The sequence below is a fragment of the Phyllostomus discolor genome, chromosome 5, assembly GCF_004126475.2.
Source record: "Phyllostomus discolor isolate MPI-MPIP mPhyDis1 chromosome 5, mPhyDis1.pri.v3, whole genome shotgun sequence".
Classification (NCBI taxonomy): domain Eukaryota; kingdom Metazoa; phylum Chordata; class Mammalia; order Chiroptera; family Phyllostomidae; genus Phyllostomus; species Phyllostomus discolor.
The window spans coordinates 487,615-500,778 of record NC_040907.2 but is presented as its reverse complement, the minus strand read 5'-3'; the positions used below and the strand labels follow the sequence as shown (position 1 = coordinate 500,778).

The window sequence follows — 13,164 nt, the reverse complement described above, 5'->3', positions numbered from 1 at the left end:
CGCAGCCGGCCTTGCAGGCCCATCTGCAGCCCTCGGAGCAGCTGCGGTTCAAGCCCTGCTCGGCTGCCCCTCCCCCCCTCCTCCCGGAAGGTAGGAGGCCCCGCCCCGTAGGAGCACACCCCCAGAAATCGAAACTGGATGTGATGGAGGGAAGTCATTTTAGCAGAATGACAAGGGATTATAAGGGAACTACGTGGTAATGGAAAAAAATACAATAAAGGTTAAATTTAGAAAGAACTGCAATAGGGAGCAGCGGGGAGAGAGCAAAGATGAGCAGCAGGTGGAGCTCAGATAGAGCAGGGAAGGCAGGAGGAAGAGAGCTCACAGGACAGCCACGCCACTCCCTCCTGCCCCAGGCAGGGCCCAGGCAGACAGATTGGTGACACCATGCACGCCCTAGCGGTGACTCTTGAGCATAAGGCTCAAGACACCTCCCCTTCAGACACTGAGGGGTGACGTGGCAGGAATGCCAGGATGATCAAAACACTTAATTTTAAGGACTTGTCTGATTAGACATCTTGTGGCTGTATAGATGAACCCATCTTTTTTTCTTATTTATTTTTCCGGAGAGGGGAAGGGAGAGAGAAAGAGGGAGAAACATCAATGTGCAGTTGCCTCTCATGCGCCCCTCACTGGGTATCTGGTCTGCAACCCAGGCATGTGCCCTGGCCAGGAATCGAACCAGTGACCCTTTGGTTCACAGACTGATGCCCAATCCAATGAGCTACACCAGCCAGGGCTGAACTCATCTTTTTTTAAAAATTATTTTTATAGAGAATGGGAGGGAGGGAAGGAGGAAGGGAGAGAAACATCAAGTGTGAGAGAGACATCGATAAGTTGCCTTTTGCACGCCCCCCACTGGGGACCGATCCACAACCCAGGCACGTGCCCTGACTGGGAACAGAACTGGCAACATCTTGGTTTGCAGGCCGGCACTCAGTCCGCTGAGCCACCCCACTGAAGTCTGTGAATAGGTGCACGTTTTCCAAATGCTGTTGCAAGGTTATAGGGTTTCTGTGTGTTTTTCTGTTTATGTTTTATACCATGAGCGATAAGCATGCCATCCTCTTTCAGATGTAATGTTCTTAAATTATATTCTTGTGGACCCTGACATCAGGGTAGGTCTTCAGTTCGTTTTTGTTTTACAAAATTTTTATTAAGGTGTAAGACAGTGGTCCCTGTCCACTGAGAGCTGGAGAACTGCTCATTGCTGGGAGGTGTGAAAACGCATCGCGGCTCCCACCTATTTTATCTTTTTGAGTTCAGATTTATTTCCTCTGACTCCTGTTTGTAATGGCCTCCACAGGTACAATTTTTTCACTTCAGTTTAATTACAGATTTTTAAAAGCCTCTCATCCAGGTTCCTCTTCTCCATTTGCTCCGGTCTCTCCATTTCCTGTTGAAAGATCTTTTCAAATGTCTGATGAGCCCTCTTTCCCTGTTCGTAACTCAGAGTGACACACGGGAGTAGGTGGAGTCATGCCCCTCTGAGAGTGTCAGAAAAGCTTTGAATAAAAGGGGCTTACACAAGACCGAGGATGGGTCTTCTCTTTGGTGCAGGGCGGTCCAGGGCTGGCTCCTCCAGAGGAGGGGGAGGGGGGTGCCATACCACTGACGTTCCATTGGCCAGGGCTGGACACACGCAGCTGCAAGGGAAGCTGGGACACGCCAGGCCACATGCCCAGGTGCCTGTGGTGAAGTCGCTCAGAAATAATGGACAAATGAATGGATGTTGGGAACAGCGGCATTCCCCGCCCCCTAACAGCTGGGCGGATGCTTGGCTCACCTGCCCAGGTCTGGGTGCCCCTTGACCACCGCAGAGTGCTCCTGGGCAAGCTGGTGAATGTTGCTTCTGGGACCCCGTTTCTTCCTCCCAGGATGCACAGGGGTCCTTCTGGAAGCAGCGTCGGGAAGGGAGGCTGGGTGCCACGCCCCACGGAGTGCAGAGTTCCAATCGACACCCCTCTTCTCAGCCTGCAGTCACATCGACCCCACGACCACTTTTCAGTGCTTGCTGTGTCCTGGACACTCGTGTTCTCACGGGTGTCCTCAGCCGGGCAGGCCGGGCGGCAGCACGTCGTCAGCCCCGACTCACGGAGAAGGACTCTGAGACGCAGAGCTGAGGCGCATGCGCGCTCGGGGCCGGGGCCAGGGCCAGGCTGCCGCGCCGTGGGAAAGCACTGGGCGGTCCGGGCCTGGACACAGGACCCCGCTGTCCCGAGGGAGGGGCGAGACTTCGGGCTGCCAGCCAGTGCCCTGCTCAGGCAGAGCCGCACCCACCGTTGCCGGAAACGTGTCTCGGGGGCCTGGACGGTGGAAGTGGTGGAGGGGCGCCCGCCCCACCGGGCGGTAAGAAGCGTACTCAGGTCCGAACAGTGAACATGGTGGGGTCGGAGCAGGGGCCCCGCGTGCCAAGCCTGTGAGGAACAGGCCGCCTCACAGGCCCCTGGGGAGTAGTGGAGCCGAGGCCCAGCCTTGGGCCCTAAGCCGGACCGTCTGGCGCTGGCCAAAAATAGATGCAGAGTAAATAAATAGAACCACGCAAGTACCGGGAACCCAAAGGACAACCCGTTTTTAGCTTCAGGACTGGGGAGACCTTCCAAACATGACCCCAAACCCAGGAATGGCAAAGCACCCAGGGCAGCGCCATCGCCTGGCAGAGCCAGTGTAGGTACGGCCCGAGGCCAGGGCCTGGGAGGACTGCGCACAACTCACAGGCAAAAAGGCTAAGACAGCGAGCCAGACGGGTGCAAAAAGGACAGAAAAGGTTTTAAAGTGGGACCTTCCCAGACCGCGGCCCCGCGCCGCAGTGCCTCACAAGGCCGGCAGGCGGCGCTCGCCGTCTACTTTAGCGCCCAGGATCCTGATCCCAGCGACCAACCGACCAGGATAAGGCACCTCTGTCGCAAAGGCTGTCAACTCAACGGGGCCGCCGCCTCGCTTCCACGCGCGTGTATAAGGCACGGAGAGACTCCCCTCACACACAGCCACCTGCCCCGCTCTGCCCACCACGGGGCTCCTACCCCTCAGACCTCTGCCTGCAGGCACCTCTGGCTGCCACTGGACCCGGTGTGAGCAGGTGGGCCTGTGCTCCAAGGGGCAGTGGGGGCTCGTCACCATTGCTTCCTGCTTCTCTGGTGGAACTTCCGAGTCCCTCACGGAGCTGGGGCAGGGGCCCAGGGTCCTCTGTACCTGAGGGGAAAGGAGGGGCCAGGGAAAGCCCCTCCCCAAACCTTGACCCCCAAGCTAGATGGTGCGGAGGCCTGGAGACCCTGCTCAGGGTCCCCACAAGCTGCAGAGGCCTGGTGCTGGGGTCATGGTCCTCCAGGCCAGGTAACAAGGTGTGCTGGCCTGGCGTGGGGGCCTCTGACCCTTCATGTTTCGCTAGAGGCCTTGAGATCTGGTGGTGACCTGAATTTGGGGGGATGGCCAGGAACTGGTGAGGCTGGTGGTGGGGTGCTCCATGGCTGTCCAGAGCTGGGGACCGGTATCTTGTGAACACTGCAGCCCACTGAGGCCCACCCCCCCCAAGGGGAGAACAGCCCCCAGGGAGCCCCGGGTAACACAGCACAGTGGCTGGCGACCACTCCTGGCCTCCCTGCCCAGAACACAGAGCCACTGTCCAGCCAGACCCCGCGCCCTGAATGGGAGATGCTCCTGCTTCATGTCCTCCCAGACCGGGCAGGCCTGGCCAGCCGACCCCCGGCCCTGGAGGGCCAGGAGAGCCATGTAGGAATGGGACTGAGCGGCAAGGGTCTTGGGGCCAATCCTGAAGACAAGACTGGGAGAAAGTGGACTTGCGGGAAGGAGGGTTCTTTGTCCAGCCTTGACCCACGTCCGGGACCTTTTGGAGGGCTACCCCAGGGGTTAACCAGAGCAGAGGGTGGTCTGCCCTGTAGCTGCCTGTTTTGTGTGAAGAATGAAAAAAGTTTTCACCCAAGGAAGCCTCAACGTTCACGCCCCTCCCTGGTCTGTGCTGTCCAGGGGGGGAGGCACGGAAGCCCTGGGGGCTCAGGGAATTTTCTGTCTTCACCTCCTCGCGGCAGGACAGGCGGGACCCTTACTTGACGTCCCCACCTTGCGCCTGGGGTGGACCGGCATGATCGGGGGCTTTGCAAGTCCCAGGCGCTGCCTCCCCTCCCCATCCAGAAGCACCACGTCCTCGACGGCGTGGCCTAAGGAAGTCGCGGAGCTGACCCCGGCACGACTGCCCGCCACAGCCCACGGGAAAGCCTCAGAAACCCTGGCGGGGGCAAGGAGGGGAGCAGGGATCGGAAGTGAGCTCACACGGCGAGAAGGAGACGCAGGTGAACCTGCGCGGAGCCGACACGCCCGCGCGGCCGAGGACAGGGGTCTCGAGGCCGCGGTGGCCGCCACCAGGGGCTCGGGTTCACTGCCCCGTGCCTCTTCTCGCCTGAGATCCACCCTCCGGGGACCCACAGGCCGCGGCCCAGCAAGGGTTAAGGGGGGCGGAGCGTGGGGCGGCCCCGCCTCCGCCGCCGCGCCGGGTCCGAGCGCGCACCGGGCGCGGGGGCGAGTCAGAGCGGGCGGCGGCGGAGGGCGCGGTGCGGCGGGCGAGAGCGGGGAGCGGCGGTGGCGGCGTGGCCCGCGTAACCTTCCGCCCGCGCCCGTGCGCCCGCGCCCGGCCCAGCTGCAGGATGCACGCCCCGCCGCCGCCGTCGCCGCTGCTGCTCCTACTGCTCCTGCTGCTGGCCGCCTGCGCGCCGCCCCCCTGCGCCACGGGCGCCCCGACGCCCCCGGGCTGGGAGCCGGGGGCCGACGCGCCTTGGTGCCCCTACAAGGTGCTGCCTGAAGGCCCGGAGGCGGGCGGCGGGCGCTTGTGCTTCCGCAGCCCTGCGCGCGGCTTCAGCTGCCAGGCGCCCGGCTGCGCGGTGCACGCTTCTGCCGGCCACTTGCTACGCGCCAGCGTCCTGCGCAACCGCAGCGTGCTGCTGCAGTGGCGCCTGCCCCCGGCCCAGGCGCTCCGCGTGCGCGCCTTCGCGCTCAACTGCTCGTGGCGCGGCGCCTACACTCGCTTCCCGTGCGAGCGCGTGCTGCTCGGCGCCTCCTGCCGCGACTACCTGCTGCCCGACGTGCACGACGGCGTGCGCTACCGTTTGTGCCTGCAGCTGCTGCCTCTGCGCGCCGAGCACGCCGCCGCCGGCCCCCCGGAGTCCTCCGGGCCCACCGAATGCGTGGAGTTCGCCGCGGAGCCCGCCGGCATGCGAGAGATCGTCGTGGCCATGACGGCGGTGGGCGGCTCCATCTGCGTCATGCTCGTGGTCATCTGCTTGCTCGTGGCCTACATCACGGAGAACCTCATGCACCCGGCCTTTGGGCGCCCGGGCCTGCGCCGGCAGCCCTGAAGCTGGAGGTGACCGCCCACCAGGGCTCTGTCTACCGACAAATGCCAGGGAGGCCTCAGGCCCACTCTTGCCACCTGGTTCCTGCTCCCTCCTTAGGATCGCCATGCAGGGCCTGCTGGAGATGGAGAGGGCACCGGCCCGCCCGCGCCAGGGCCAGGAGTCATCGAACGACTTTGCCAGCCTGGCATCCGCTTCCCAGAATCCAGTTCGGAACTGCCCCTTGGGCCTGGGCACGGGTGCCAGCCGCATCCAGGGCTCTTCCTGCTTCCCAGAAGCCTGTACAGGGGCCCTCAGGACACAGGACCCCTTCTAGCGAGAGCCATTAGGACCCTGCCTGCCCGTCGCCACCCTGCAGCTGCAATCCGTGCCAAGTGGGAAGAATCGGGCTGTCCTCCTTGCTTGGTCACTGTGCGCTTTGCCGGCCCGAGGCCCCCTCGGAGCTTGCCCTCCCACCCCACCCCAGCGGGCTTAGGTTAGCTTTGTGCCTTAGTGTCTTGGGCCCACTGCAGGAGCCAGCCATCTTGTCCCCTGATGTCCTTGAGATTGGTGGGCTGTGTGTCCTTCTGGCTAGAGTCCTCCTGGGGACCCCCCTTCACGCTTTGCAGGAACCTCTGTAAACAGCGCCCCCTAGTGTGTCCCTGCCTGGTGTCTGACGAGCTGGGAGCCAGGTGCAGTCCAGCAGGCCGGGCCGGCCGGCACCCAGCTGCTCGAGGCGTGAGTGTTCTCCGACCTTGGGGGAGGCTGGTGGGTCGGGGCTGGGTGCCTTCCCCGCTTCTCGTTTTGCAGCACTGCCCCCGATGACGTGCTGTGACGAGCGGGGGGCAGACGGCTAGGAAGAGGGAGCCTGGTGGCGGCAGAGCCTTGCATGGTGGTCTGGATCCCAAGTTTCGCCCAGAGCACGACAGACAACACCCCCCTCTCCCGCCCTGTCCCAGGGACCGGGAGCCCAGGATCGGCTGGCCAGGCCCCTGCCCACACATCCACTGTGGACGGAAGGCGGACCCTGCTCCCCTCTGGGCGGACCTGAGCACCCTGGCTGAGGCTGCTTCCTGCGCTGACCGCCCGGCGACACCCAGTGCTCACTCTCCGTGAGCCCCCCGACTGTGAATGCCCCGGACCTGGCATTTCTGGAGTCACTGTGGTTAACCCCTGTGGCCCTCACCCTAGCGACCACCAGCAACCCCCGGCCCCGGCTGGTGCCCCTGCCTCCCTCTGTCTCCACCCTGCTCGCCCCTGGTGTGGCACCGCTCCGGTGTGAGCTGGGTGCCAGTGTCTACAATGTCCATTGTCCTTAGACGAAGACCGCTGTTTTGTGTGCTTATTTGGGATGTGGGGCAAGGGTGCAGGGGCAGGGGACGAGCTGGGCCCCTGTCTCCCCAGCTCCTTCGAGTCCCTGGAGTGGCAGCCCAGTGGCTGGCCCTGGGTCTTTACCCGGTCAGGTGTGGCCAGCCCCAGGGCCCCTGCCCTTGAAGCTTCTGGCCGAGGGCTAGGCAGGTTGTTCCACTGTGGGCCTGCCCACCCACCCACTTGGGACAATATTTCCTGGGCCCACAGTGTGGGCATGGTGTCGGGGTGGGGGCAGCATCTGCTGCAGTTGGGAATAGCCAGGTCTCAGGGTGACCCCCATGAGCTGTGATGACCAGCAATTAGGCGGTTCCAGGAAGGGCCCCCTCCCGCAGTGCTGGAGTGGGGGGGGGCAGGGACAGCCAGTGGCCCTGGGGCTCCTGTGTGACATGCACTGGATCGCCACCCACCCTCCTCATAGGCCCTCCACTGCCTGGTCTGTCCTTGAGATCCTGGTGCTGCTGTGACCCTGAGGAGCAAAACCAGCAGGGAAGGGGGGCAGGCTCTGGAGTGACTCATCCTTGGGTGGAAGGGGGAGGGTGCAGCAGTGGGGGGCGGGTGAGTGGGCTGGGTTCCACGTCCAGCAGGAAGACGGAGAGCCTCTGGTCCAGACTGCCTGTGGGGGACACGCCACTCTCTCCCCTAGGGTGCGGGCGGGCCTGTCGGAAACGCTGCCTGAGGCTCCATGGCCCGTCCTCCAGCTTCCGGGGGCTCCCGGTCCCCGAGCTGGGCCACATGGTTCTGAGACCTGCTCTCCTGCCCTCCTCCCCACTCTCCAGACCTCAGGCTCTGGTTATGGGCTTGAGCTCATACCATCTAGGGCCACAGACCTGGCCTACTAGCTAGCAAAAGGGGCTGGTTGCCCTGACCCGCTGCTGTCTCCGGAGATGCGGTTTCAGGGCTCCAGTCCAGGGGCTTCTCAGAGGCCTGGAGCCCAGCCGCCTGCCCGGCGAGGTCCACCGGGTGAGCCTGGCCTGGTAGACAGCCTGCACCTGGTAGCTGGCCAAGCGCTTCTGCTTCTGATCCCAGGTCGTCCCCACAGCCTTCCTCCCCAGTGGCCTTAGCATCCTTCCAGGGCTGCAGGGGACACCCAGGCTCCTCCCCTTCCCAGCCCCGCTGCTCCACCTGAAAGGCCGAGTGCACCTGGTCCAGGCCCCTCCATACCCACCTCCTGTAGGAGCCTCCCGGTCCCCTGTGCCCCTGGTGGTGGCCTCTGCCCTTCCGAGGCCCCTCCTACTTCAGACCGTGAGGGCTGACAGGCTGCTCCCCTGGGACCCTCAGGGCTTCCCTGTGCCCTGGAGGTGGGTCCAGATGCCTTGTTGGTGGTGCGGGTTGTGCCTGTCTCACTGGTGCCTGGGGATAGTGAGCTGATTTCTGACACAGAAGTGACCAGTGGGGATTGGAAACACGGAAGGCCACGCTGCCCTTCATTGCCTCAGCTTCCTCACGTGTAAGGCAGCGACGGGAGGAGGACCGAGTTCACAGGCCTGCTGGAAGGCCACCAGCCAGGGGGGGTGACCCTGTCAGAGCCGACTGGACTGCCGCCCGTGCTCCACCCGATGCCCCAGGGCTCGGTCCCCAGCCCCCCCTGCAGGAGCTTGGCCGGTGGCCTCTCGAGACTCCCACTGTGACGGCTTCTGTGTGCAGAACAGTTAGTGCAGCTTCGTCACCTGTGGCCACTTGTCCCTCTGAGCGGACACGGAATGCAGACGCGACTCCCCCCGGACCCTGACTCTGCCCGCTGGTGGAGACTGGACGCAGGAGCCTGTGTCCAGCACATTTACTCCTGTGGGCCTTCCCTGACCAGTCACCTTTGGAGTCGGGGTGTGTGTGGGGTTGTTTGTTGTTTTTTTTTACTTAAACCGCGTGTTCCTGTCTGCCTCAGTGTCATCGTCTCCCAGACCCTGGCTTAATTTGCGTGTGTACCCCCTTCTTCACTGTGCAGTTTTCCTTGCCTTGGGGCCGAAGGTAACAATAAAAATGGTTTCTCACACTGTGAACCCCCCCAGCCTCCTGAGCCCCATCCTGGGCGCGAGGTCAGCAGACACGGCAGCTCGGGAGGGGCCGTCCCCTCCTGGGGTCCCTGCCCTGTCCCCGGGACCATGGCCACTGACAGCCTAAATTACTTTTGGTCACATTGTCCCTTTAGTTAAAAATGCACATGAGGGAATATAGTTTTCATTTTGTTTATTTAGACAATTTTTAAAAAATGATTTGAGAGAGAGAGAGACAGGAATGGGGGTGGGGGGAACATCAATTTTTTATTCCACTTTTTAATGCATTCACTGGTTGTTTCTGTATGCGCCCCGACCGGGTCAAACCCACAACCTTGGTGTATCTGGGTGCTCTTACCAACTGAGCTACTGGCCAGGAAGGAACCATAGTTTTTTGCTTTGTTTTGAGATTCTATTTATTTTTAGAGAGAGGGGAAGGGAGGGAGAGAAACACCACTTGGCCGCCTATCGCGCGCCCCCAGCCAGGGGCCCGGCCCACAGCCCAGGCCTGTCCCCTGAGCAGGAACTGAAGCAAGGGGGGGGGGGGGGCACACGACACACACTCGACCCGCTGGGCCACACCAGCCAGAGCGGGACTCTGGTTTCTAAACGTAAGTTCAGCCGGGGTCCCTGGAGGAGGGACACCCTGAAAATATTCAGACTGCGACCCTGTTTTTCAGACTTTTCTCTACAGCAAGGGCCCAAACAGTCTAAAACAGCTCAAGCAACCAGCGGGCTCCGTGCTGGCCAGCGCCACTGAAACCGTGTCACTTCAGGAGAGCCGGGCCACGGAAGGTCGGCGAACAGCCAGTTCCGGGGAGAGCGGCTGCCGGGGAGGAGCCTGGGGTCTGCGCCCTCAGACTCGGCCCCAGGGAAAGGCCAGGAGGCCAAACACCCACCACCCCCCGGGGAGACCAGGGGAAGGCCTAAGCAGCGGACCCCAGCGGAGGTGTCCGAGGACTGGAAAAGCCTCCTGAGGGGAACTCTCACAAGCAGCGGGCCTCTGGCGGCACGGCAGCAGGGCGAGTGGACGCCACACCGACCTCGCAGGTGCTGGATGACCAGGTAGGGCAGGACAGGGGAGTCACACTCCCGGACTGACTGTTCTGGGATCAGCACGCAGCCCCAGGCAGGGGAGGGGTGCTGGCTGATTCTTTCCAGACGGCCTCCGGGGCAGTTTAAAGCGAACACTCTCCCTTCGGACTGGTCCAGCTCCAGGGTCAGGCAGAGGTCATGCCTTGGAGGGGTCCCTCCTCCCCACCTGGTATCTGAATGACAGTTTCAGTGGGACAATATGGTTCCAGATAGAGTCCGAAAGGCCGCTGCCGGCACCAATGAATCGGTCCCAACAAGCAGCCTGACCCTCTAGGGGGTCGAGCCAAAGTGTCCAGCAAGAGCCCAAACAAGGCCTGTTAACAGAAAAAAGAAGCCTCCCAAGATTCTGCACAGATCCTGAATAAAGCCCGGAAAACTTCAGAACACAACCCGCAGAAGCTCAGGTCCGCGAGAAAAACGCCCTTTAGCCCCCGAGCCCTGGAGAAAAACGGCTAACTTAGATGGCTCTGTGGGCGCCACACCTGTTTGCTCGCCAGCCCTGGAGCCGTGGGGGTCTCTCTGGCGTCAGCCGCAAATACGCCGGACGTGAGTAAAACGTCGGCTGGGTGTCCTCGCGGCAAAAAGAATTCATTCGGGGCAAAGACGGACTGCGATCCGGAATGGGAGGCCCAGGCCAGCCAGGTGGGGGTTTCCACCCGGAGGGAAATGGAGAAAGTACTGGCGAGAGCGGAAGAGGAAGTTGAGGGTGGGGGCCTTCACCCTCGAGGTGCTCGGTCCGGACCCCGGAGCCGACCCCGCAGGGCTCCCTGGGTGACACGGGTGTGAGAGCTCCGCCCACACGCCCTGTCGGGATTAACCTTCTGTTATAAATGAGGCCACCGGCCTTCACCTGCGCCGCCTCTCGGACCCTCTCTCCACGCACGCCCGTACTTCACCTAACGTTAAACTCCGCAGGGTTTCCGCGGGAGGGCGATGGCGGACGCCGGCGCAAGCGGCGGCAGGGGCGGCGGGCGGAGGCAGGGGCGTCCCTCCCGAAGAGGTGCGGGCAGCGGAGAGACGTGACGGCCCTCCTGGACCGGCCGAGGGTGCGCGCAAAGCCCGTCTCGGCGGGCGCGACGGCCCCGGCGGCAGGACCGAGGACTCCGAGCTCCGTGGGGTCTGCGGAGCGCGCACGGTTGCCAAGCGACGCGTCCAGTGGCCCCCAGCCGCTGGCCACGCCTGTTTGAGCGCGTGCGACGTCACTCCCAGCGACGAAGGCGGAACCTTTGGGACGCCTTACGTCACTCTCGGAGACGGCGGCGCCGCCTTGTGACGTCAGGACGCCGGCGCAGGTCGGTGGGCAGTTCCTGTGAGGACCGCGGGCCTCGGCTGCGTACGCCCAGGGCCGAAGCGCTCTCGGCAGCTCGACGCCCGCTGGGTGGGCCTTCCTCCGCCCCCCGACGGGGCTCTGAGACGGCGGGGAGGCTTCTGGGCCGCCGTGTGTCCGCCCGCGCCGCGCGTCCCGACGCGGTACGTCGCCGGCGCCGCCGCTTCGCGTCATGACTTCCGGGAGCCGCAGCCGCCATCTTGCTCGTGCGGAAGAGCCGCGACTGGGTGGGAGCCCGGAGCCGGAGAGTGCGGACGGGGCGGCCGCCGCCATGCCGTCGTCGCCGCTGCGGGTGGCGGTGGTTTGCTCGAGCAACCAGAACCGTAGCATGGAGGCCCACAACATCCTCAGGTAGGCGCGCCCTTGGGACGCCCTGGCCCGAGCTGGCGGCGGTGGCTCCGACGGAAGCCCGAGGGGCCGCGGGGCCGCGCTCGTCGGCCCCGGGGGCAGAGCGCTGCGAGGAGCGGAGGAGGCTCGGTCGGTCGCGCGGTGCCCCCACGAGTGCGTGGCATCGCGGGGAAGTTCGGGGTGTGAGCCCGCGTTCCCAGGGCTCGGGAACCGCAGAGCTCCGGGCACATCCGAAGGTCCCGCGCCGCACGCGCCCAGTCTGCGCGGGTGCCTGGGCCTCTGAAAGCTCCGTGCCCGACGGAGACGGCTCCCGGACCAGACGCTGATCCCAGACGCCGTTGACGGTCTGGGAGACGGCGGTCTCCGACCGGGGTGTGTCGTCCTCGATCGTGTCTGCCGGCAGCATGCTGGACACGACTGCAGGACAGGAGGAGGCCGGGAGAGAGGGTGCGGGCCTGTTCAGTCAACCTCGCGAGTTGTTCGTTTGCTCCTAGCGACGTTCTCCCGTCTCACGGGAACCGGCCCCTTGGGAGCCTCCAGGCGGTGATTTCTGGACCTGGTTTGGAGCGTCAAGCTGCTGCTTCGGTGCGAACCCCTGTTTTGGGACCCCGGTGGTGCACGTGTCTAGTACACGTGGATTCCTGCTTTACACAGTTTTTTCCTTGGCTGCTTGCACTGCTCGTCAGCCCAGTATCGACTCTCCCGAGAACACTTGAGAGAAGCGGACCCGCCCCTCGCCCCGCTGGTTTGTTGAGGCCGGAGGAGTCGGCGGCCCCCATCTGCTCCCAGCAGTTTGATTCTTCCCAATGTCTTCCTCGCTGTCCGCAGGGGTCGCTTAGGGTCATGTTTTAAACTGGAAAGTTACTTTAAAACTAGAATTGTGCTAGAAGTGCAGCGCGTGAGGCCACATCCCCAAACTGCATTTTCACGTTGTCTTTTAAAATCTGGTGGTTTTAAGCAAACATATACAACATTCATACTTCTGGGGAATTATTCAGGGAGAATGAGATTCTCAATATTTTAAATTAGGGGCGCAGTTGACATGGTTCTGGATGGTGATTCTTTTAACAAAGCTGGGCTGAAATCTTTGGAAAGGAAAACAACTTTTTTTTAAAGGTTTATTTATCTTTAGAGAGAGGGAAGGGAAGGGATAGAGAGATGGAGAGAAACATCAGTGTGATTGCTCCTTATGCATCCCCTACTGGGACCTGGCCTGGAACCCAGGCGTGTGCCCGGACTGGGAATCGAACCTGTGACCCTTGGCTTCACGGCCTGGCACTCAGTCCACTGAGCCACACCCGCCAGGGCTGGGGGGGGAGACTTTTTTAAAGTCACCTGTAGCCACGTTAGGGAAGGCAGTTCCAAAGCCTCTGCTGCCCTGAGACAGTTGCTGCGGGAAGACAGGTCCTTTCCCGCTCAGTGGACGGGCCGCCCCCAGGGTATGGGGAGCGCAGGGCAGAGATTCTGGGGGCTTTCGCCCGGCTTGCTGTCCACGTTTCCCCGTGAAGAGCGCAGGCTCGGCACAGGGACACAGGAGGGAAGTTCCGGGCGATGCGTCACTGATGTGAGCGTGGCGTTGTTTGAGGCGGGAACCGGTCCTCTCTGAAGTGCCGTTTGGGGGCCGTTTTCTCCGTTAGAGCAGTAGCACGCCGCAGAAGATGGCGGAGCTGAGGGGGCTCGGCTGCTTTCC

At 62.8% G+C, this 13,164-nt stretch overlaps 3 protein-coding genes across 4 annotated transcripts in view; 2 read left to right on the top strand and 1 right to left on the bottom strand.

Annotated features, from left to right (window-relative positions):
• Positions 1-2,988: 2,988 nt before the first annotated feature.
• FNDC10 (fibronectin type III domain containing 10) lies at positions 2,989-6,668 on the top strand. The gene has a single exon (XM_036025171.1). It carries the CDS (start codon positions 4,659-4,661, stop codon positions 5,364-5,366), a length of 708 nt encoding a protein of 235 aa, XP_035881064.1. The 5' UTR covers positions 2,989-4,658; the 3' UTR covers positions 5,367-6,668.
• Positions 6,669-9,269: 2,601 nt separating this feature from the next.
• LOC118500487 lies at positions 9,270-11,300 on the bottom strand. The gene is made up of 2 exons (XM_036025099.1): positions 10,696-11,300; positions 9,270-10,477 (listed from the first exon to the last, which is right to left on the bottom strand). Exons 1-2 carry the CDS (start codon positions 11,298-11,300, stop codon positions 10,252-10,254), a joined length of 831 nt encoding a protein of 276 aa, XP_035880992.1. The 3' UTR covers positions 9,270-10,251.
• Positions 11,115-13,164, top strand: part of SSU72 (SSU72 homolog, RNA polymerase II CTD phosphatase) — a 45,602-nt gene continuing 43,552 nt past the window's right edge. For both annotated transcript variants that reach the window (XM_036025170.1, XM_028512537.2), the window contains exon 1: positions 11,115-11,477. In XM_036025170.1, coding sequence (XP_035881063.1) covers positions 11,299-11,477 — 179 coding nt within the window. In that variant the 5' untranslated portion in view covers positions 11,115-11,298. The remainder of the gene's footprint in view (positions 11,478-13,164) is intronic.